General features: G+C 48.2%; 1 protein-coding gene across 1 annotated transcript; it reads left to right on the forward strand.

Annotated features, from left to right (window-relative positions):
• The first annotated feature begins 23782 nt into the window (after positions 1 to 23782).
• RfC4 (replication factor C subunit RfC4) lies at positions 23783 to 25298 on the forward strand. The gene has a single exon (XM_077648495.1). It carries the CDS (start codon positions 23931 to 23933, stop codon positions 24942 to 24944), a length of 1014 nt encoding a protein of 337 aa, XP_077504621.1. The 5' UTR covers positions 23783 to 23930; the 3' UTR covers positions 24945 to 25298.
• Positions 25299 to 25617: the final 319 nt, after the last annotated feature.

A 25617-nucleotide genomic window follows, 5' to 3' on the forward strand; every position in this document is an offset into this window, starting at 1 on the left:
GTTCCTCTGCACTCACAGCCATGGTAAGTCAAGGAATGCGCATGCGGAGCAACACAGAAAGGTTTTCGAGAAATTGCCACCCAACACTGGGTCACCTACACGGTCTGTACACGATGACGTTTCAAGGATTCCGTCTGGTTTCTTTCAAGTAGTCAATGCAAAGAAGTTTTGAGAACCGAAAGTATGCGGTCGAAAGCTGACAGCGCCAGGGATAAGAACGGAGCTTGCAGACAAGCTGATCAGTATAATTTACAAAAACGTCTGTTGAACAAACTGCGCCAGTGTTGCAAAACACGCTTGATGAGGAGCTGCCACATATGATATTCATCCCTGGGGCAGCTTTCTTGCTTAGGCCCGATACTGGCTTGACGCCTTCCAGCGTCGAAGCCTTGCATTAGTTCTACCATCAAGACACGTTGTAGGTGGAATATAGGGAGGAAAACAGAAGTAAAAAAAATACGCTCTGCACTTTGGGTAGCCTCGCATACTGTCCAACTGTTGGACCAACGTACACGGGGAGAACGTGATGAACTTGTTTTGTTTGGCTACGTTACGGCCATTCCTCTACACTAACATGGAAAATGATCAGCCACGAGAGCATATCTGCATTGATTCCAATGGTTATTTTAGAGCATGACTCCGGGTGTTTTCCATAGAGTTATGGTCAATGCGAGCAACTCTGAAGTTCATAGCCCGCATTATCCGACGTCAAAACGTTGGGTTGCTGTCACTTGCTCTCTCCTGACGTGATTAAGCTAATGACGGTGCAAGAAGTTATCAAATGGTGATAATAATAATAATAATTGTTTTTTTGGGAAATGAAATGATATATCGTTGGACACCTGAACCCCGCCGTAAGGAAAGGGATAAAGGAGGGAGTGAAAGAAGAAAGGAAGAGAGAGGTGCAGTAGTGGAGGGCTCCGGAATAATTTCGACCACCTGGGGATCTTTAACGTGCACTGACATTGAACAGCACACGGGCGCCTTAGGGTGTCGGATCAATTTTTCAACGCAGGAGGTATACTGATGTAATCGCGCGTTCAACGCGATAGCGTTAAGGCTCCCGTTCTGCAGAAAATCCACCGTCGTCGGCATCGTTGTCGTCGGCAGCGGCGCTGTGAGCGAAAAAGAAGGTGGCCCAGCTGCCGCCTAAGTCACGTGACCTTGCGACGTCATCACAGCATGCCCACCGTTGCAGGTGGAAACGTGCCCATCGGATTGTGAGCAAACTGCTCAGCGTGGCAGACGGCAGTTAAATTATTGATTGGTCGCGAGGCGTTGCTCGGGGAGAGCTACCTGGATCTTATAAGCCCCACCGGTGGCTGTGTTTGAAACAGCCACCTGCCGGGGCAGTGGCGCATCGCTGTCGTCAACACATACTAGTGGAGATGTCGCGCTAACTTACACAGATACCACATACACAGAACACATAAGATACGTTGAGTGCGATAAAGAAGTGATGTACAACCTACCGCTAAAATGCGGTAGGAGGTACATATGAGACAAGCCGGAAGGTGCATCAACGCTAGATCAAGGGAGCACGCCAACGCGTGTGACCAGACAACGCATTCCGGCAACTTGGCTACCCACTGCCACCATTGCAAAGAGAAACCCTGCCATGACGGCGCCACCATCCCAGTTCAAGCAAAAATAAAAAAACAAGAAAGGATGCAAACTTCATCAGGGCAACACCACCACCCCAGGTCATGCAAAAACAAAAACTGAGAGAGAGATTACCGAAGTATTCAAGATCAGGACCGCCGGAAAGGAAAATTGCATCAGCGCACCGTCAGTTGCCCTCGAAGATAGCAAAATGGAATGGTTGAGGTCTTTGGCCGGATTATAGGTAGAAAGGTGACAGTGTTTCTTTTGAGATGCAAAAACAATTCACTCTCTCTTGTTTCAGTCTTTCTGGTTCTGTATGAAAACGCCACATTCTCTCCAATGAACTCAGTTGAAAGTACGCGCTTCGTCTGTTCCTGTTCTGTGCCTGTAGTATCTGTGTAAGTTAGCGCGATATCTCCACTCTGAAGCACCAACTAGCCTCCGCTCTTTTCTTGTTAACATACTAGCGTCCGTAAGGCACTTCGAAAGAAACTAGAGCCAGCGTCGAAGGCTGAGCAGGGTGATAAGGACTAACAAAGACAACCGATCATCGTGAATACTTATATCCACCGCCTGTCACACAATCTCAAGAAGGTGGCTAACAGGTGCAAAGACAACAAACAGTCTTATATGCCCCCGGCAAAGCATCGCAAGTCTGCACTATCAACAAAGAAAGGGCTCGCGGGCAATGCGGCAAGAATCACGAGATTTTCATTACGGAGAGCACCACCGATGTGTACGTATAGTGCACCGAAGCTGCGGCCTTGACTACATCGGTCAGGCGAGTGCTATAACGAAAGAGCGAGGCAGCATAAGACACCGATAAAAAAAATAGCTATGGTAGCCCCATGGTCACACGCTGCAGAAGCTGCAAATGTTTTCAGGTTTTCGGAAGAAAAGAAAACTCACAGGTTTGTTCGAAACATGTATTAGAAAGAAAAATGACTGAAACGTATTTTATCAAGTAAAGAAGCCTATACCTGCGTGAGCAAGCCGTCCCTGTCACTCTCCGATTAAGAGATTGCTGTTAAAGCGAAAGCTTTACTGGCCGCGAACTTGCGATTTCGCCGTGGCGGTGCTCCGAGGAGGCACATGGCGTTACAAAGCGCGCCTCGCCGCGGATATTTCTCTCTCGCTCCCTAGTCACTACTGCGCATGCGCCACTAGTAGCACCGAGCCACAGGTGTTCCGCCGCTGCGCAGCGCCGCGCCTTTACTCAAAATCCAACTTTCAATTTTCAGTTTTCTCTTTCTTCTTTCCCTCCCTCCTTTATCCCTTCCTTTACGTCGCGCTTCGGGTGTCCATCGAGATATATGAGACGGTTACTGTGCCATTTCCTTTCCTCAAAAACCAAACGAAACAAGTGAGCCGACGGCATTCATAGAGTTCATTGGCGTTGACTACTTTGCAAAGTCCGTTCATTTTCACGAAAGGAAAGGCGCACAACCGGGTCCGTGGGTCAGTGGAGACCTCAATCTCTCTTTCATGTATGAGACGTTCACCAGTTCGGCTCACGCGAAGTTTGGCTCTGACCCGCGTAGTGAAGCTTTTCGCTTCAAAAGCATCGAGGGTGTATTGCAGTTAATGTGCATGTCGTGAAGAGCAAGAGCAAGTTGGCTATTGCAGGAGTGCTTCCAAAAGCTTGCCAATTTGGTTGAAACAACTTAATGGGCCAAAACAATCTAGCAGGGCAAGAGTACAAAATGTGTTTGGCGATTTTCAGCACATGGTAATGGCATAAATAGGGCCATAGGTGCCAGGTAATGATGGGTAAGAAACATAGAGGGGCCAAGCTATGATTAGGCAGGAAGCTATCTGAACAGTATGCACTAGACAGGCGTACACGGTACTTCCTGTACCGCTTGCTGCAAATTTCACAAAACTTGATACGGATGTACTGTCGGGTGAACCGGTGGTAAGTTGGCATGTCGAAACTGCTTGAAGGGACGAGGACAACAGAGCAAGAATTGTTACTATGTGCAGTGGTGTTGTTTTCCGTCGTCTTTGTTCTAACATACCTTTACAAGCTTTAGAGGGCTCATTTTGCAGTCTGATGTTTCAAGTGGTGTCAGGTAAAGCCAATTGCTATTCAACCAACAAACTGCTGTGCCATACAACACATCCTTCTAATGATCTTCATAATTTGCAAGATAAATGTACTTGTTTAGTCACATAGTCAAAATAACAGATTAATTGCTTGTCATCATCAGAAATAAAAAATTAACCATAATTTCGCATATACAGCCATTCCTCATTACTACAGGCCTCGTTAATATGGACTCAAACTATTGACAGTGTTTCTGGGGAAAAAACTTTTTCAATACACTTACGCTTTGCTAACATGGAAACTTGCTCATCAGAGTGGACAGAGTGAAAATGCGTACAGCCCATTGTCGCATGTGTTCTTGTTCCATTAGTGTGCAGACGGGAAAGACTTAAAACTTTGGATTTGAGCACATAAATCAAACGCTGCCTGAATCATATACCTTTCTTGCACATTGGAATTGCCATCACAATGCTCGCCCCACTGTCCGCACAGAATTTCATGCCAACCTGTGAACTGCCAGGCACCCTGACTTCTAACCAGCTCACGCACTTTCTGGTTGCCAAAGCACTTCTCTATCTAGTGTAAGCATCACTGTCGGGGCTCGGCGACTCACATCCTGTCTTAGATTGCTCAATGCACAAAATTAAGCTGCCTAAAAGTAAAACAACAGAACCGCTTGCTTATATTATAACCTCACAGATGCCTACCCGCAGCCCACAATGCTAGGTTAGCACTTTTTATACAGAGTAAACCGCAGAAGAAAAGAAAAATGCAACACTCCTGATTCAGGCATGCGCAGCGGGCAAGAACAGAACTAGGCGCTGGTGCAAAGCAGGGAATCTGCTAATGCAAGCAGCAACAGCCATTTCATTCAATCCGAGGAGTAACGGAATGGGTTCAAATTAAATGCGGTCTTTGCCTTGACGGGTCAACGGTTCCATTGATACTACAGGACTCTCAGAAACAGGGCAACGTTGGTATTGCAGAACCAACCACCATGCAACAATGCTTAGCACATTTCAAACAACTGAAATAAGCCTTGTTATTGTAGCTTTGAATGTTTGCAGGAATGGTACTGTCGTGACCACACAAATGTGAATGGATAAGTGGGCCAGGAAACCTAGCCGATAACTAAGGAAGGTGCAAATATGCACCTATATGTCAGCAAATAAATTTTGTTAGTGTAAAATGCAAGGAGGATTAGGAAATCTGGGAAGCATTCTACACTTCCGGCACACAGCTGATTGTGCTCACCATCACCGTCACTCAGCAGACAAGTAATCATGTCCGTAGCAAGCAGTCACAGGCAAATGAAGGTAGCAGGGTGCATGTGCATCCATGACATCTCCTTCTTAAGGCTTCGAAAATGTGTCGTTAAACAAACAGGTGCGGCTGTCCCAGGGAGTGCTGCTGAACAATCGCTTAACACCAGTAAAGCCGAGTTCACGAGCTGCTCTGCTACAATAGCATTGTGCACACATCATCCACTTTCGTACCGCTGATCTCCCGATCGAGAGGGACCGTGAGAAAAATCAAGAAACAGTGTCACGACCCATGTGGCGTTTCAAGATCACCGCATTTTTCTGATTACAATGGTAACCAAGATCCCACTTCAACTTCATATGTCAAGCATTTGCCAAAGCAAAAAGAGAAAAAAGCAATGGGAAAGTTTTCTTACACACACACGCACACACAACGGTATAACGAGTCTTCATGAATATATATATATATATATATATATATATATATATATATATATATATATATATGTGTGTGTGTGTGTGTGATTTAACACATATTAGAGATTCTACACTGTGAACAAGCCGGGATTTAAATGCGGCAATGATTCTTGTTCGTAATCGCGTAATACCATGTTGTCACAACCTAAACCGAAATGGCTAGAGGAAGCGTTCAGTCACCGATTCATCGCGCAAATATTTATTGCAGACAAATGTCTGCACAGCGGGCAGGAAATAAAAAGAAATGACGCTCCAGAAGATACATCTGCACTGCACAGCCATGTTTTCACAAAAGTCACACAGTGCCGCCGGCCACTCGTAACCCGAGCACCCATAATCACAAAATGTACTGAATGGAGCACCAAGACGCAAAAGGATGGCGGCGTTGCTTTTGTCGCCGCAGAAAACAGTCCGACGGCCGTGCAGCCACGTCGCACACACGGCAGTACTCGAGCACAGTGCCCGCACGAATCGCGATCAAAATGGTAATGGATACGTAGCAGAAATAACGACGTGTGGTCGCGATCACTGTGACCATCGCAACGAATGCGACTAGCTGCGCAACGCCACGATCATTTCAGCATTCGGAAAGCACGGCGTCCGTCGTGAGCTTTCGCAGGTGCACATTTCGCTGCCTTGACGTAAAAGCACTCGCTCCGATCGCAATCACGTTCACTACGCGGACACTTGTCCTTGCGCTATGCAGCTCATGCGCGCACAAGAAATTCACCGTGAGTAGCTGTTACTCGCCGCTGTCTGTGATGATCCTCACAGGGATTAGGAACGCTTGCAACAACCACAAGCAGCTCCATATAAACACTTCGTGATACCACCGACGCGTAGGTCTTGCGTCGGTTTGAAGAGGCGCTCTGACAACTCCATCAGCGTAGATGATTACAGAATTCAACTACGGGAACTGTCGCTCGCCACAGCTGCACGCGGCGAAGTTCGCAGTCGCTCTGAACACTCATAACATCAATAGGTGGCCAATATAATATGCTTCGCGACATGACTGCCACTGCCCAGGCCTCGCTCCCCAGATCAGTCGACGGACGGCCATCTTGGCCCGGCAGAAGCGAGACGTCACTGACGTCACGGAAAAAGCAGCCAATAGCTGCAATCCAGTCGCCAGCCGGACCCGCTCGCCCGCTCGAAAGTTGAAGTTGACCAACTTATGAAGCAAAAACGCTAAGGCGCCCGTGTGCTGTGCGACGTCAGTGCACGTTAAAGATAATAATAATAATAATTGGTTTTTTGGGGGGAAAGGAAATGGCGCAGTATCTGTCTCATATATCGTTGAACACCTGAACCGCGACGTAAGGGAAGGGATAAAGGAGGGAGTGAAAGAAGAAAGGAAGAGATAGGTGCCGTAGTGGAGGGCTCCGGAATAATTTCGACCACCTGGGGATCTTTAACGTGCACTGACATCGCACAGCACACGGGCGCCTTAGCGTTTTTCCTCCATAAAAACGCAGCCGCCGCGGTCGGGTTCGAACCCGGGAACTCCGGATCAGTAGTCGAGCGCCCTAACCACTGAGCCACCGCGGCGGGTACGTTAAAGATCCCCAGGTGGTCGAAATTATTCCGGAGCCCTCCACTAAGGCACCTCTTTCTTCCTTTCTCCTTTCGCTCTCTCCTTTATCCCTTCCCTTACGGCGCCGTTCAAGTGTCCAACGATATTATCACGTAGTGGTGACGGCAGTCGAAGCAGCAATGAAGAAGGACAAAAGGGTATTCTAAAAGAAAACTGTTTATTGGGCTGACTTGCACCCAAAATGGACTGAATCACTCGGCGGCGGCGAAGCGACAAGCGTGCTCGTCGGTTGTCGGACAGAATGCCCGCCGCTGTCGGCCGTGCTCAATTTAAAGCTGATAGCGAAATTTCGAGATAAAGAGCGCAAAGTTACTAGAACATTCCGGAACAACGTAGAATCAGCTCTGCCTGGCTGCGATCAATCGAGAAAAATCTAGTCGCGTCTTGCGTCGCAAACAAAGCGATAAAGTGGTGTGGCGGCAGATTTGAAAAACGAACAAACACTGAAAATATTCGCAGCATTACTCCCCTCTCAAAGAAGCATCGACCCGATGCATTAAAACAAATAATGCGACTAGTAAGAGAGAAATAAAATGGATCTTGCGAAAATAGAACATGGAAATGCAGCGGCCTTTAGCGCGCATAATACGGCTTCAGACGGACTACATGGTCAACTTCTGGTCGCACGCGGCGTCGCTGGGATGCAGTCATTGCGTCAGGGATGACTTCATAATCCAGTTCACCCAGCCGACGAAGAACCTTGTACGGGCCGAAAAAGCGGCGCAAAAGCTTTTCACTCAGTCCACGGCGGCGAATGGGCGTCCACACCCAGACATGGTCTCCTGGCTTGTATTCCGCGTTGTCTTCGTAGGTTGTAGCGTCTGGCGTCGGACCGCTGCTGATCTTTGATCCGTAATCGGGCAAGCCTTCGAGCTTCTTCTGCGCGTTGAAGGTAGGCGGCAACGTCGACGTTCTCTTCTGTAACGTTGGGCAGCATGTCGTCTAGTGTGGTCGTGGCCTCCCTGCCATGGACGAGCCTAAAAGGCGTCATCTGGGTGGTCTCCTGCATTGCGGTGTTGTAGGCGAAGACGACGTAAGGCAGGATGACATCCCAGGTTTTGTGTTCGGCATCGACATACATGGCGAGCATATCGGCGATGGTTTTGTTCAGGCGCTCAGTCAGTCCGTTGGTCTGCGGATGGTATGCAGTTGTCCTCCGGTGACTGGTTTGGCTGTAACGCAGGATGGCTTGCGTTAGTTCCGCCGTGAATGCTGTTCCTCTGTCCGTTATGAGCACATCGGGGGCGCCGTGTCGAAGAAGAATGCATTCCACGAAAAATTTGGCGACTTCTGCTCTTCCGTTCGGTGGGGCTTTTGCCTCGGCGTTGCGGGTCAGGTAGTCGGTCGCTATGATGATCCACTTATTTCCAGATGTTGACGTTGGAAAAGGGCCAAGCAAGTCCATGCCGATCTGCTGAAAGGGCCTTGAGGGAGGTTCAATGGGGTTCAGAAATCCTGCTGGTCGTGTGGGAGGGGTCTTTCGTCGCTGACAATCTCGGCAGGATTTCACATAGTGTGCGACATCGGCAGACAGTCGGGGCCAGTAATACTTGTCTTGAATGCGGCGGAGGGTGCGAGTAAACCCGAGATGTCCAGCTGGCGGCTCTTCGTGTGAAGCCTGTAGAACTTCGCGGAGACAAGCAGGTACAACAAGGAGGTAGGCTGTTTTGCTCGCTGCAAAGTTCTTCTTTACGAGGAGCTTATTCTGCACACAGAAGGAAGACAGTCCTCGCCTGAATGAAGCGGGGGGTGAAGAAACCTTGCCTTCCAGGTACTCGATGAGGCGTTTTAGTTCGGGGTCCGAGCGTTGCTGCTGGGCAAAAGAGCTGGGGCTGATGGGTCCCAGGAAGGCGTCCTCATCGTCGTCCGGCAGCGGTGTATCTACAGGGGCTCGTGAGAGGCAATCGGCGTCAGAGTGCTTGCGTCCGGACTTGTAAACGACGGTGACGTCAAACTGCTGGAGACGCAGACTCCATCGAGCGAGTCGGCCAGAGGAGTCCTTCAAATTGGCGAGCCAGCACAGCGCGTGGTGATCGCTGACCACCTTGAATGGTCGTCCGTTCAGGTAGGGGCGGAATTTTGACGTGGCCCAGATGATAAGGCACTCCTTCTCAGTTGTCGAATAGTTAGCCTCGGCCTTGGAAAGGGAACGCCTAGCGTATGCGATTACCTTCTCCAGCCCGTCACTTTTTTGAACGAGAACGGCACCTAGGCCCACGCTGCTTGCGTCGGTATGAACTTCAGTATCGGCGTTTTCATCAAAATGCCCGAGGATCGGTGGGGACTGTAAACAACGCTGAAGTTCCTTGAAGGCTTCTGCTTGCGGTGCTTCCCATTTAAATGGCACGTCTGTTTTCGTCAGTTGGGTCAGGGGCTCGGCGATGCGCGAAAAGTTTTTCACAAATCGTCGGCAATATGCGCACAGTCCGAGAAATCTGCGCACTGCTTTCTTATCGGCCGGCGGTGGAAACTGTTCAATAGCAGCTGTTTTCTGCGGGTCCGGGCGTACTCCCACCTTGCTAACGATGTGGCCTAGAAACAGTAGCTCTTCGTAGGCAAAGTGGCACTTCTTAGCCTTCAAGGTTAGGCCAGATGACTTGATGGCATCTAGTACTGTTCGAAGTCTTTTGAGGTGCTCTTCAAAGTTCGAGGCGAAGACAACGACGTCATCTAAATATACCAGACAAATTTGCCACTTCAGGCCTGCCAGCACTGTATCCATTAATCGCTGAAACGTCGCCGGTGCAGAACAGAGACCAAATGGCATCACCTTGAACTCAAACAGCCCATCCGGAGTGATAAATGCTGTCTTCTCGCGATCTCTTTCATCGACCTCAATTTGCCAATAGCCGCTCTTGAGGTCCATCGACGAGAAATATTTGGCGTTGCAGAGGCGGTCCAGTGTGTCGTCGATGCGGGGGAGGGGGTAGACGTCCTTCTTTGTTATGTTGTTCAAGCGGCGGTAATCAACGCAGAATCGAAGTGCGCCTTCTTTCTTTCTCACTAGAACAACCGGTGCCGCCCATGGGCTGTTTGAAGGCTGGATGACGTCGTCGCGAAGCATTTCTTCGACTTGGTCCTGGATAGCTTGTTCTCGCGGTGACACGGTAGGGGCTCTGACGGAGAGGTCGGACGTGTTGGTCCGTTATAATGCGATGCTTGGCAATTGGCGTTTGTCGCACCTTCGGCGATGTCGAAAAAGACTCACTGTAGCTTTGAAGCAGATTGCGCATCTGGTCTTGTTTGTTCCGGTGCAGGGTTGGATTGATGTCGAAAGTGGGCGAGTTCTCTTGGTCAAGCGAATCTTCTGCGGAGGGGTCGGAGAGGGCGAAGGAGTCTCGTACGTCGGATATTTCGTCGAAGAAAGCAATCGTCGTTCCACCGTTAATGTGCCGGTATTCTTCTCCGAAGTTAGTAAGCAGTACTTCGGCCTGGCCATTGCGGAAATGTGCGATGCCTCTTGCGATGCTGATTCCTCGGTCTAGAAGCAACTGCATGTTCCCCTCGATGATGGCTTCAGCGTTAATGCCTTTCGTGGCGCCTACGGTCACGATAACGCTTGAACGGGGTGGGACGCTCACTTCTTCCTCCAGGACACTTAAAGCAACGTGAATTTCCCGAGTTTTCATCGAAGCGATGGCTTCGTCCGTCGAAAGCGTGATCAGCTTGGATCGCAGGTCGATGATCGCTTGATGCTCATCAAGGAAATACATACCCAAGATCACTTCGCGGTAGCATTGCGGTAGCACAACAAAGGTCGCAGGATAGGTATGTCCTTTGACAGTCACTCGCGCTGTGCATCGTCCTGATGGCGTAATGAGGTGGCCCCTGCGGTGCGAATTTGTGGGCCGTCCCAAGCCGTTGTGACTTTTTTTCAGATGCGCAGCGAATGTTCCATTCATCACCGAGTAATCGGCTCCTGTGTCGACTAGAGCGGTAACTTTCCGGCCGTCGATAGTCACTTCTAAGTCGGAGGTCCTGGCTCTTGCATTGCCTGTCGCTCTCGGCGTCGGGTCACGGCTTCGTCGCGTATGCGAGTCGCGGGTGGGGCGTGTTGTCGAAGCTCTTCTGGGTGGCGGCGTCGTTTTCAAGGCAGCTTGCGTCATGGTCGGGGTTCTCATTGTGTGCGGCGTCGATGCAGCGAGTGTCGGTTCTTCATGCGGCGTCGCGGGTGCAGCGCCTTCATGGGGCGTGGTCGGTGGATGATCTTCGGCGTTTAGCTCGTGAGCAACCTCACCTCCAGAGGTTGCTGCATTTAGTTTCCCCTACAAGGGCTGGGAGACCTTCCTCGTACCGCGGCTTCGTAGCTGCGGCGTGGCGACGCAAAGCGCAAGGTTGACGGCGATGGTGAGCGCGAAAAGCGGTTCGGCGTGTACTCCTCTCGACGCAGGTACTCGTCGATTTCCTGCGGACGTTGTGGCTCATCTCGAGGAGGACGTAGGGGTTGTCGTTGGGGCTGAGCAGTCCTTACTGCAGCGGCGTAGGTCATGGCATGGGGTTCTGTGGCCGTCGGGGTGCCAAGCGCATGTTGCACTTCCCGTACTACATCCATCAGATTCGCTGCTTGTGGCTTTGGGGAGGATGGCAGTAATCGGCGTAGCTCCTCTCGGACGATTTCGCGGATAACTTCCCGCAAGCTGTCGCTGGTGGTGGCCGTCGTGTCCAATCGGATTGCACAGGCAGAGGAAGGGCGATTGTACTGCCGAGCTCGGCCGTCGAAAGTCTTCTCAATCGTGCAGGCTTCTTGCATGAATTCCTCGACTGTTTTTGGCGGCTGGCGGACGAGGCTGCCAAAGAGTTGTTCTTTTACGCTGCGCATTAAAAACTGAACTTTCTTTTTCTCGGTCATCTCGGCGTCGGCGCGGCAAAATAGGCGCTTCATCTCGACGTAACCGCGGATGGGCTCATTCAGAAGCTGGATCCTGGACTCGAGGAGTCGTTCGGCTCTTTATTTCCTCACGACACTGGTGAATACCTTCAATAGTTCTTTCCTGAATAGCTCCCATGTCGTAAGGGACGACTCGTAGTTTTCGTACCACGTGCGTTCGGAGCCGTCGAATGAGAAGAACACGTGTCCAATTTTTGTCGCATCATCCCACTTGTTGAATGACGCCACGCGCTCAAATTGATCCAACCATTCTTCAGGGTCTTCGCCTAGGGATCCATTGAAAGTTGGCGGCACACGCGGCTGCTGCAGTATGATCGGTGTCGACATCTTCGGCGAGGTTGCGGTGCTCGTAGCAGCGTCTTTTCGCTGTCTGGTGCGGTCCGGCAGTTTCCCGAACTCAGGCTCCTCTCCCTGGAGACGTCGGCTGGCTCGCTGAGCTGCTGGCTCGTCCTCGGGTGCGAAGCGCTGAGGGCTGGCTTCACGACTTGAAGGGGGCGTCCGGAACATAGAAGGCGACCCAGCACTTCCACCAGATATCACGTAGTGGTGACGGCAGTCGAAGCAGCGATGAAGAAGGACAAAAGGGTATTCTAAAAGAAAACTGTTTATTGGGCTGACTCTCACCCAAAATGGACTGAATCACTCGGCGGCAGCGAAGCGACAACCAATATCTTCACCACAAATCAGCGGCACAAGCAGCAACACCGCACTTTATGTCAACAAAGTGCCCCCTCCCCCCTCAATTTTTCTGCCTTGCCTTCGGTCGAAATGAGATCATGGCATGGGAGATTAAAAAATTGGGTACTCAAATAACTGCGTCGAGCAGCGTTGCACTGCTTTATCGAAACTTTTTGTATCGAAACTTTTTGGGATCGCTTTGATTGCGGTGCACACGGTGGTAGTGGCGTGCGCGAGCAAGCTCGCGGCCCAGCAGTGAATATCCTCGGAGTGTTTGCAAGCGAAAGCGTTACTGGCCGCGAACTTGCGATTTCGCCGTGGCGGTGCTCCGAGGAGGCACATGACGTCACAGCGCGCGCCTCGCCGCGGATATTTCTCTCTCTCGCTCCCTAGTCACTACTGCGCATGCGCCACTAGTAGCACCGAGCCACAGGTGTTCCGCCGCTGCGCAGCGCCGCGCCTTTCCTCAAAATCCAATATTCATAATAATAATTGCTTTTGGGGAAAGGAAATGGCGCAGTATCGGTCTCATATATCGTTGGACACCGGAACCGCGCCGTAAGGGAAGGGATAAAGGAGGGAGTGAAAGAAGAAATGAAGAAAGAGGTGCCGTAGTGATGGGCTCAGGAAAAATTTCGACCACCTGAGGATCTTTAACGTGCACTGACATCGCACAGCACATGGGTGCCTTAGCGTTTTGCCTCCATAAAAGCGCAGCCGCCGCGGTCGGGTTCGAACCCGGGAACTCCGGATAAGTAGCCGAGCGCCTTAACCACTGAGCCACCGTTCGGCTACTGATTAAGAGTTCCCTGGTTTCAATTTTCAGTTTTCTCTTTCTTCTTTCACCCGCCGCGGTGGCTCAGTGGTTAGGGCGCTCGACTACTGATCCGGAGTTCCCGGGTTCGAACCCTACCGCGGCGGCTGCGTCTTTATGGAGGAAAAACGCTAAAGCGCCCGTGTGCTGTGCGATGTCAGCGCACGTTAAAGATCCCCAGGTGGTTGAAATTATTCCGGAGCTCTCCACTACGGGACCTATTCCTTCCTTTCTTCTTTCACTCCCTCCTTTATCCCTTCCCTTACGACGCGGTTCAGGTGTCCAACGATATATGAGACACATCGCGCCATTTCCTTTCCCCAAAATACCGATTTTTATTTAGATGTCAAAACAACATAGGTAATAATATTCTACCTCGTGATTGGCATTTGCTCTCAATTAAGCCAGTATTTGGCGCACAGGAATTTTTTTTTTAAATCCGGCGCATAAAAACGTACGTACCTGTATACTTGAAAGGGTAGCAGGTTGGGCCAGTTGCTGTAGCGACATACTCAGGAAAACTTTGCGCAGAATAACACACGACGGGAGGCAGAAACACGCACGCACACACGAGCGCGAACTTGCAACTTTATTTTCAGAAACGATACACCGCCTTAAGTAGCAGAAGGGGCGCAAGCGTACAAATTCCAGAGCATCACGTGTGGGAAAAAGAGTACGCACATAGGCACAGTAAAAATTGCATCAAGGATAGGGACAAGCAGAGTCATATCAGACCTTAGTGGAACAGAACAGCAAAAGCGGGTTATCTATTGCGGAGAAAAGCAAGTTCTTTTTTGAGAAGGGCTACCGATGCCTTACTGACGCAGCCTGCCATAGTAATAATTTCGAGGGCCTCTACGCTCGAAACATCCGGTGCTACACGAGCATTTTCAATGCTCATTGAGAAGTTTCCCCCATGTGTGTTAGGTGGCGCCGAATGATCCGCCGACAGCCATAACATAGTGATGTACGGCAACACTGTACAATCGGGGGCAGCGGCAGCCAAATCAGTACATCTGCATGGGTGGTATAAATACCCGGCCCTTATTTGTTATGATTTTAAAAAGTTGTTATTATTACTTGCTCATTGGGTGTCTAATGCTTCGTCGGTAACAACTCATCGATAACGCGTCTGGGTTTTGTAGACCGCGTTTTAAGTTTGAGGGGTCCAATGTGAGAATGCATGAGGATTAAATTCGCTGGCGTTTGGATTAAATGCTTTGGCGCTTGGATTAATTTCTGTGGCACCTGGATTAAATTGAATGGCACTGAGATTAAATATTCTGGCGTTTGGATTAAATTGAGCGGGAAATACTGTAGTGGTTAGGGCGCTCGGCTACTGATCCGGAGTTCCCGGGTTCGAACTCGACCACGGCGGCTGCGTTTTTATGGAGGAAAAACGCTAAGGCACCCGTGTGTTGTGCGATGTCAGTGCACGTTAAAGATCCCCAGGTGGTCGAAATTATTCCTGAGCCCTCCACTACGGCACCTCTTTCTTCCTTTCTTCTCTTAGTCCCTCCTTTATCCCTTCCCTTACGGCGCGATTCAGGTGTCCGCCGATATATGAGACAGATACTGCGCCATTTCCTTTCCCCAAAAAACAATTATTATTATTATTATTATTATTATTGGCTGCCGCCATTGTCAGCAAGCATGCAGAGTTTATTTCCCATTACGCCTTAAAGTCAGCAAGCATGCAGAGTTTATTTCCCATTATGCCTTAAATTTATGCACCTTATATATATTTATTCTTACTGTTTGATGCAATGCATGAAGTGCACTGCTGCCTATGGCATAAAAAAATGGTTTTGTTGCAGCCAGAATAAAATAACTAGAGTGCCAACTCAGCCTTCAAATCTTGTAGCGCTGACTGCGAACGCATAAGATAACGTATGCGCAAAGAACAGATTTATGAGCGGTTCCTGAGTTGGATATAGGCAGACATGGAAGGTAGACGGTGGTTGTTATTACTTCCAAATGTTTTAAGTAATAAACTGTAACGGAGGCAGTACACTCCTTTTCTCGAGCTGCCATTACGTCCAAATATTTTAAGAAATAAACCATAACGGATGGATGGAAACAATTTTTATTAGAAGGAAAAAAAAGAAAGAAAATCTTCCACGGTGGTCTCCTACTGGTCCAGGAGTCCACGGGCTTGTGCCTCACATAAGGCCCGATCCACCAGTCATTCCTGGTCGGTGGGCTGAGCGGTCCATAAAGCAGCCTCCCAGGAAGAATGAGTGGGATTGGGGATGGGAGTACTGCCTGTGGGGAAGGACATTCCCAAAGGTAGTGGAAAAGTGTGGATCTGGGCACACCACAGGTAATACAATGAGGAGGAAAGGTGGGGTGAAAGCATGAGAGACGATAGGGTGAAACAAAGCAGCCCATCTGTAATTGTCGCCATGTGGCGCTGGATAAGGGAGACAAAGTACCGTGGAATGGTGGTAATTTCATGCGGCTGAGTTTGTAGAATGCGGTGATATGATGATAAGTATAAAGGACCGATGGGGCCTCTTGCTCAGGGTTGGGTGCCTGATCGTCCGGGGTCCGGGAGGAGAGTTCTCGGGCCAGCGCATGAACGCGCTCATTACAGGGGATCGAGGCATGCCCAAAGATCCACGACAGAGTAACCGTTCGGTCGAGAGAGGTGGCTGTGGCAAGAATACGGTGTGTGGCCGGCGTCGCCACGCCCTTTAGGTAGTGGCGGTATGCGGGCTGGGAATCTGTGCAAATTTCGGTTATGTTTTAGTCAATGGTGGAGTGGGCCAGCACAAGTGCGATGGCGGTTCCTTCCGCCTCTGCAGGTGAATTAGTTCGGATAGTGGCGGCGGCCCCCACAGTGCCGTCTTCATAGGCTGCGACTGCCGTGAAGAACCCTACTTTAGAATTTTCCGCCACGTCGTCATAAAGTATATCGGAGTGGTTGCTGTATGTTTTGGTGTAACAGCTAGCTCGAGCCTGCCGCCTACCCTGATGGAGGCTAGCGTTCATATTGCGCGGTAGAACCTTCTGATGTATGTGATTCTGCGTGCGCAGAGAAATCATGTAAGGTGTAGGACTTGTTGGGGTGGGAATGAGTGGATTGAGACGGAGCTGTCGCAGTAGGCATTGTCCTGTTTCCGTGCGACTCAGGCGGACTAATTGGTTGGTGCGTTCAGCCTCTATTAATTCGATCAAGGTATTGTGGGTACCAGTGGCCAGGAGGCGTTTCGTGCTAACCGTCCGTGGAAGACGTAGGGCGGAGGTGAGAGCCGTGCGTATTAGGATGTCTGCCTGTTGTGTTTGGCGCTGAGCGAGTATGTGGTATGGGAGGTGGTATGTAAAGCGGCTGATGATTAATGCATTTGTCATATTGTGGGTCTCGCGTTCAGACAGCCCATGATTGCGTGCAGCCACCCGCTTGATTAGTGCAGCCACTTGTTTGGTCTGTCTTTGCAAGAGCTGAATCCCAAGTTATACCATCAATGGGGGATAAATTTAAGAAAGAATAGGTGGAAACCTTCATTAGGCAGCCGACTTTGCAGCGACCATTTCATCGAATTATGTTTAGACCGAACCAGAGCGAGCTAGGGCGAGGCCACAATCTGTCGAGGTGCCGTCGGTGTTTCCTCGTTCACATTAGCGCGTCCAAAATGTATATGGTACTGCTTTTTCGACGGTGCGTGTCAAGTACTGTTTCGTACTGTCGCAAATTATGCCTGAATGGGCTTTTATTCGTGATGCTTGTCACATGCGCTGCTGCATTCATCTTCCTCGTCAGTCGTTTCTCTTATGCTGTGTACATGAAATGTGCCTGTGCTATAGAGTTAGATTAAAAGCACGTATGGAAGGCAAATGGCACACTAAAGCGGTAAACATTACCTGTCATCGATGAGAAGAGACACCGCCCGCCACCAACCCGAAATTGAAACAGCGGCAGCTGAGTGGCTCTTCGAGTGTCAGGAGTTCCGCGCCATTGCCTTTTCTTTGCTACACAAAATTTGTTTTCAGGATGACCTAGACTCATCGTCATTCCACTACTTCTCCTAATTACGCTCGGAAGAAAGAACCAGGTCAGAAAATACTGTTAAATGCACGTACCCTTTGGCGCGGCATGGTGATACATGCATGCCTGTTCACTTCGGTTCCTCTGAAATTACAGTGTTCCCCGAACATAGCAGCTTTGGAGGAATGCGTACCGAGGTTGTGTGAAGGCTCCGCGCCTCAACACTTCTGTTGATTACGCTCTTGAGTTTTTGGGTGCACTGTAGAAAACTACAGCTTAACTTTACATCAAAGGGTTCGTCGGGGGAACTGCGCATTTGAATTAATGTCGCTGTACGCTATGCGTGTACGGTACTCCAGTACCGACGTGAAGAGGCGTTTTCATGGTCTTGCTAGAAATACAAATTGCACATGCCCGCTTTGAATGTCGCTAGAATTCAGAATTTTTCCCAGCGGCGTGCGGCCGCGACCTCGTCACTGTTCAACTGTGGTTCATAAAGAGAATGGAAAGATATTCCATTCATCGTTATACACACATACGGAGCGTTTATTTCAGCGCATGCTATAAGCGGAGAATATAGGCGAAGAAAAAGAGCCTCTAAAAAAGGAGGCAGTTGCTTCCAGAGCGCTCACGACGGACGGACGTGTTTAACGAGCGCTCCGGCGCGCTGCGCAAGATTCTATTTCTCGGACAGGCGGACTACGGCCCACCCATGGGCCCACCGTTCTCCGCTACCCTCGGGTCACAAGTCGCGCCGAATACGCTGGCGCACATACGCGGTGCCGACGTGAAATGCAGCAGTAAAGTAGTTCTGTCGAGAGAGAGCGCCGACGGCTTTACGTCTGGCTGTCTGCCCCTGCGCGGGGTCTCCCGGCCCTCGCCGTTAGCTTGTTCGTCTGTTTCGGAGTTGACGCGGTGCTGTGGGCTCACGCAGTTGCTCGAGAACTGGCTGCCCTTGCCGGAAGACGACGGCAGACACCGTCCTATGGAATAATGCAGCTTTCGTTACTGCAACCTGACAGGCGCTGCCATTAGTCACAGTAGCAAGCTTTCTGTTTGTGATTGTGGTGAGGAAGTTTATGTTTGGAAAATGCACATATATGAAAACATTTATCCAAGCAAGCAGGTCATCATACATGAGCCACTCGTAGTAGCATAACTCCACAACGGCACAAACAGATCATATGGTACGAAATATTCACAAAGTGGACACATATGCGACCAGTCGAGATATGTATGAAAATATTTATGCACGCAACCAGTCATCATACATGAGTCATACCTCGTAACATAACTGCAAAAGGGCAAGAACAAATCATATGGCACAAGATGTTCATAAGGAGCAGAAAGACAAGATTTATCGAAGCCAACACGTGAATGTTCATCCAAACAGTCAGGTTAGCATCAACAGAACTCGTCTACACAGCTGCCAACAATATTAGTAATTTTCCAACACAATCAAAGCATTCACAAGGTACGATGGGACAAAAGCTTGCCAAGTTAACATATGAGTATGTTTATCCAAACAGTGGAACCATCATAAATCCCAAAGTGAGCTTGGTCCACGCAGCTATTTGCAAATCTTTGAAGATACGACACTCACGGCAAGGTTCAATGCGCTTTAAGAAAGAAACACGTGACAATATTTCGCTGTCCCTCAGAAAAGGTGTTCTGTGATTCGTCTGTATTGAATCATTCTTATCCTTGTGTATCGAAAGTCGTCTCATTCATAGTATATAACTGAAGGACCCACTCACCAAATAATAGAGGGGCTTTTGCGCCATTTTTTTCACCTGCATTATTGTTTTTATCTTCTTTCAACTAACAAGCTAAACAGACATAAATTGGTTAGAACACTATTTCATTAAAACTTTCAGAGCTTGGGTTCTTCAACAAAGATTCCGTCTCCAATGCTTAATTACAGTCTTGAGAGCACTATGTAAGCAACGAAGTTCAGTGTTCTGTTAAAGTAGTCAACTTAAGGTTCTCACTATAACTGGTGCAAAAACAGAAAAAAAAAACACTCGAACCATGAAGTGCACAGAATAAAATTAGATGTTACATCTTTTTTCGAATAAAGTGAGCTTGCGATGCTCGTAAAACTTGAGCCCACCTTCACTGCTTTGTGTCTATGGTCTAATAGAATGTCACTTTTGGCATGTCATGGCACACTGACGGCATCACAAATATGGCATTGTCATAATACGTAGTACAATCCTCTCTAAATTAAATAAATTGTGATTTCCTGGTAGCACAGTTTGGGATGCAAGTAAGCAAAACAAACTTTTAAAGAGAGCCGTAAAGGTATTTCTCAACATATGTATGTGCGAAATCACTTAATGATACCTAGTAAATTGTCCCTTCACTGATTAAGGTATTTCACTGTTTTCAAAAGGACCGTCTTGCAACATTTGAATACCACTGAAATTTGCAGACAAGTATGCCCTCTATGAACATTGTAAAGGCCATTTGTGTACACCGAGTGCCACTACAAACTGTGGCCTGCAACTATTTTCAGCATCTGCAGTTCTGCAGCCCTTCCAGAATGCAGCTGCACATATAACTATCAACAACATAAACTCTTTTGTTATATTCACCAAATACATTATATAAACAAGTAGTGCGAGCAAATACACAAAAGTCATAGTAGAAAACATAGACGTACCCTAAGGGTAAGCCCACCACATTGACATAATGTAATAGCAACCCTTAAGCCCCAGACCTAAGAACTATGACTTGAGCACTATCCATAAGTTTTACCCTTATTAAACTGCAAATAGGTCACGCAAACATCTTGACATTTGCAGGATATGAACATGCACATACTGCTGTTACATTGGATGTAAAGTTATTGGAGGTGCTTGACTTACCAAGACATCTTGCGATGCTGACAAGTCCCTTGACACGTCCACAGTAACAGACTAATCCGAAATGTCGACATCTTCTGAGGCCACATGAGAAGCTGCCTGTAACGGTGCACACAAGAAATGAATTCTGTCCACTGCAGGTGTGAGTTTTTTTTTGTTTTTTTTTTAACAGGACTGCCTAGTGAGAGATTGAAAAAAATTCAACATATATACTGTATCATCTTGAGGCGTTTGCATCTCTCGATGAAAGGTGCTCATGGCTTCTGTTGTCAATGGCTCAGTGCTTTCTCTCAGAGAACACTGGCAAAAAATAAAACACAATATCAAATATCTTTTCTTCTAGCCTAAAGGGGAAGGCATTCTGTTGCTCAGTTTCAATAGGAGGAGTAAGAAAGCTGTTCTAATCTTCAGCGCTTGCCTAAGAATAAATGTACAATGCGTACGTTTGTCATCAAGAAAAGGCAATAGAAACGGTCACTTAACATTATACATTAAGCTCGCATTTTTCTTTTGTATTAAAAAAATGCAGCCACAAATCAGCGGCTGTCTCTCAGCCTTACCATTGCAAAAAATAATAATAATAAACTCTTTTGCATCTGGTTATTCTTGAATGCAATTAGGAAAAATTAAACCAAGTACACAGCAAAGTATATTTGCAGTCATACAACACAGAGGATGGCCTTTTTGTTTTATCTCGCGCACGAATAAAACCAGTGTGTATATTCCAGGACATTAGGAGTACAGATGCTCAAGCGGCAGTAAATAACGGCATTTTTCGAAAAAGATATATGTTACAAACGCCATTCTTGTCGAGTTGCAAGAGAAATGGTTCCCGCATTGAACTCCGCTATATTACTCAGCCAGCTTGGTAATTTCGTTTCCGATGGCTGTTTGACGTGTTATTTTCATATTTCACCGACTTTTTCATCTCTCTGAATGGAGGAACTCAAGCACGCAAAGGCAAACAGATAGTCCAGCAAAAAGCAGAGGACCGGATCCAAGTGTATATACATACGTTCGCGCTCAGCCGAGACGTGAAAACCTGAGACTGCGCGCACTTTTGCTCCCTCGAAAACCACTACCTTAAGAGTCAAACGTGACCTCGCAGCGGAGCGGCGGTGCCGCTGAAGAGACATATGCGTAAGGCAACAAAAATGCGCCGTACGTGCGCCGAGCTTTGACGTCGCCTGGCGAAGCACTAGTTGCCGCAAATTTATGTGTGTGTATTTTTCTTATTGAAAAAATAACTATTTCACTATTTGCTTGAAATAATCGTGGGCACAAGTGAAGACGGAAACGATAACGTAGATTCCACAAACCTGTGAAACTGACGGCACGGTCTTTGATACAGCCGACCTGAAACCATAAAATCCCCAGATTTGTAGTGAATAGAGCAGACACAGCTCCATTTCGATGGTGTCCAAGTTCCGTCGCGTTCCAGCGCTTCTCTCCAAAAAGTTTTCAGTTTAGGATCTTTTGGAAACCTGTTGAGAAAGGTGCAGCACGTATCAAGATATGTGCAATTGAATCGGCATTCAAATTAAGTAACGCCATTTTTGTCCTAAGTCACACTAAAACGATTTTCGTATTCAACATTACATAGGCATGCCCTAGTCGGCAATAGTTTCGTTTCTCAAGGAATGAGCGAAGCGTATTTACTCACCGATGGAACGAAACACCAGGGCGGTGTTCTTTCGTGCGGCTCCGGAATCCCGGCACGTAGCATTTCATTGCGCAGCTCAGACGACCCAGCCGCACTTCACGAAACAAACGGGCGCATTGAGGCACCGACCTCTCGGCACATACAAATCTCCAAGCTCCATGGCCTGTGTGCGCTTCTCAAATTTCGAGCGCAGCCGTGTTGATCGTCTCACGCAACACAGCAAGAGAACGAAATCGAAACCGAAATCCGGCTAAGAACTACCGCTGCCTTGTCACGTGAGGGCCTATTTCCCATGATTCTTTCCATTATATTTTTTATGACTAGGGCTGCGTTCCAATACTCTAGACGTCTAACAAGACGTCTAGTGTGACGTCTAGGAAGCAGTCTACATGTCCATGTATTGGAACTTGTCTACTGCTCACGCCGCCTCGCGGCATAATAATGTAACTAAAGCTTATGAACAGTTTTTTCACTATTTTTCACAAAGTGAGCAATAACGATAATTAAAACGTGTTTTCAACAAGTTTACACATTTCTTCTGCAATGACTTTGCGCGTAAACCGGACTGATGGATGTGCCTATCGGTCAGTCTACTTGTAGCAGACGGGGCCGCTCTCCGAAGACGACGCTAAAGAGATATGCGATTATTCTTTTATTATTGATGCTCAACTGTACATGCTCCTCGAACGTGCTCGTTCAGACGGTCCTGTAAACATAAGAAAGAATACGAAAGACTGTAATCAATATGCGCGAAATGCGATACGGCTAATGTACACTGCAAAAGGAAAACACATACGTGACATTAAACCTGCTGTCTGCCCTACGTGGCACTCGGAGACAGCGAGAGACCTAAATACAGCAGCGATCTTTAATCCTGCAAAGACTAAAATCAATTCGCAACATGCCGGTGTATTTGTTCTGAGAGTGTAGAGATAAAAAAGAATGCACGCGAAATAGTTGATGCAACTAATACAGCAACAGAAGAACACATTTGTTAACCGTCACGCCAGCCGTCTTAACGCCCGTCGAGGAAACCAACGACAGCGACCAGTATTCTCTAAAATAAAGGTGCTAATTAAGATCCGGCATCGTCAGATGCCGGATCACGTAAACAGACCTACAGCGTCCGCTGCTGTAGCAAAGCTCTCAACTGCACGATTTTCTCCTGCGTGATTCACTTCTAGGAATCGCACGTCCACGAAGATTAATTAGCCACTAGTTTGCGTACCAAATAACATAATAGAATGACTCGCATTTTTCCTTTCCTATACTCCGTGTACAGTCCGACGCCCGCAAGAGCACGACTCGCTCATCAGCGTACATCAACTCCGCCATCTTTAGACAGCAAGTTAGCCTGCATCGATGTGGACTTCGGCGAAGCAGTCTTATGAGACTGCTTCGCCGAGAAATGGAACGCGTCCCAAGATGGCGGCTGTCCGGCTAGACGTCTAAGTAGCCGTCTACTTGGGAGTATTGGAACGCAGCCTAGGCTTCAAGATTATGACGTCACGCTCCCCCCTAGTTGTTCTTCCTCCATGCTTGCGCCCACTTCAGAAAGCGGGAATGCGGCATCCAGCCACCTAGTGGAGATCAGTGTTGGAACCTCAAGCGCCTCAAGCACTCTTGAGGAATCGGCATCGAGTCAGCAGGATCGAGCTCGATTGCGCTTGAAAGTGGCCGTGTGACAGGGGTATTACTAAAGGGGAGCGCGCCACTAATGGAGGAAGGGCGCAACTCGGGGACGCACGCGCTTCGTATTTAAACGGACTGTTCCCACCTCCCGCCGCATCTCGGTGAGGTCGCCACTATACTCCCGCTCCGCTTCATGTCGCCGCTTCCTTGCAGTGGCGCGAAGTACCACACCGAAGTCAAGATGCTTGCATTTCTTTACTCTAGTTTTATATTGCAGAACGCTCTACCAAAAAGCTCTCACTGAGTACGCATTTTGGCGCGCTTTCTTTGTGTAACGAAGTTGTGGTACGTTTGTGGGCTCGCTCTACATACTTGCAAATTGTAGTAGTTTTATTTACGTGAAACGTTTGCTGTGATGGCAGAGGCGATGGATGTCGATTCGGAGAGCGCCCAGAAAAAGAAAGACTGCATACCTTGGGTGGAAAAGTACCGGCCCGCAAAATTCTCAGAAATTGTGGGCAACGAAGAGACCATCGCGCGCCTAGAAGTGTTCTCTCGAGAAGGTAACGTACCGAACGTAATTCTTTCCGGTCCTCCCGGTGTTGGTAAAACGACGACAATCCTCTGCTTGGCACGAATTCTCCTTGGGCCCGCATTTCGCGAAGCCGTGCTGGAGCTGAATGCCTCCAATGATAGAGGCATCGATGTTGTTCGGAACAAGATCAAGATGTTCGCACAAAAGAAAGTGACGCTTGCGCTAGGTAAGCACAAGATAATAATTCTCGACGAAGCAGACAGTATGACGGAAGGAGCGCAGCAAGCCCTGCGTCGTACGATGGAGATCTACTCGAAGACTACTCGATTTGCTCTGGCATGCAACACTTCGGACAAAATAATCGAGCCCATTCAATCTAGATGTGCCGTTGTGCGCTTCAGTCGCTTGACGGATGCACAGATCCTTGCAAAGCTGCTCGACATATGCGAACGCGAAAATACAAGCTACGCAGAAGATGGTTTGGAGGCTCTGGTATTCACAGCCCAAGGCGACATGCGTCAGGCAATCAACAACCTCCAATCGACGGTGGTGGGTTTTGGACATGTGAACAGCCAGAACGTTTTCAAGGTATGTGACGAGCCGCATCCGGAGCAAATCAAGGACATGCTGCAGCACTGCGTTGACGGCCAGCTGGACAATGCGTACAAAATCATGTTGCACATGTGGAAACTTGGCTACTCCGCCGAAGACATCATCGTGAACATATTTCGTGTCTGCAAGAGCCATGATATGCGAGAAGATGTCAAGCTAGAGTTCATCAAAGAAATAGGCTATACCCAAATGAGAACCCTTCAAGGCGTACACTCGTTGCTTCAAATGGCTGGCTTGCTTGCCCGGCTGTGCATGAAGAATCGCCAGTGCAAGGCCGACTGAAATCGCTTCAGTGGTAGTTTACTTGTTGTATTTGGCATTATGTGTGTTCTGGTGTGCTCTGTCCTGCTGCAGCGATGGCAGTGTTGCATGTGCTGAATTGTGCTAGCACGTACTTTCTTGCCGCTTTCATTGAAGCATCTCCCCGGGTGGAGTGATGAATAAATGAAGAATACTGGAAGGAATATCTGCTTGAACTTGCTGTCATAATATACAAAATAGGGATGTTTAGTTTCTTTTTGGTTAACTAATAGTGGAGACACAAATGCTCTGTAATTATGTTCCCATATCACGTCATTGTTCACATGCAGAGAAAAAAACTGAAACAGCTTCAAATAAACCAGTTTCAGCCCTTGGCACAGTTGCTTTACAGTTTGCCTTGAATGCTATTCTGAAAATTTTATTTTCCATCGGTTACATTTACTTGCACAACAATATTTGTACAGTCAAGATCTGGTCCTCGTACAGCCACATGGATACTAAAGTTTGTTTGCTGTTTACAATTTTAACGTTTCCATCGTTTACATTCTGAAATCACTAGCTTGATGCCAACTAGCTCGCCACTGCATCATTCTGGACATAATTTACAACCATAAAAAGATACTTATTTACTACTACTAGAACTAAAATTTCAGTTTAGGGAACGGTATGTTATGTGGGGTTTTAACGTACCGAA

The sequence above is a fragment of the Amblyomma americanum genome, chromosome 1, assembly GCF_052857255.1.
Source record: "Amblyomma americanum isolate KBUSLIRL-KWMA chromosome 1, ASM5285725v1, whole genome shotgun sequence".
Taxonomy (NCBI): Eukaryota; Metazoa; Arthropoda; class Arachnida; order Ixodida; family Ixodidae; genus Amblyomma; species Amblyomma americanum.

Coding starts and splice junctions, on each gene's coding strand:
- RfC4 (XM_077648495.1), top strand. CDS start 23,931: ATGGCAGAGGCGATGGATGTCGATTCGGAGAGCGCCCAGAAAAAGAAA.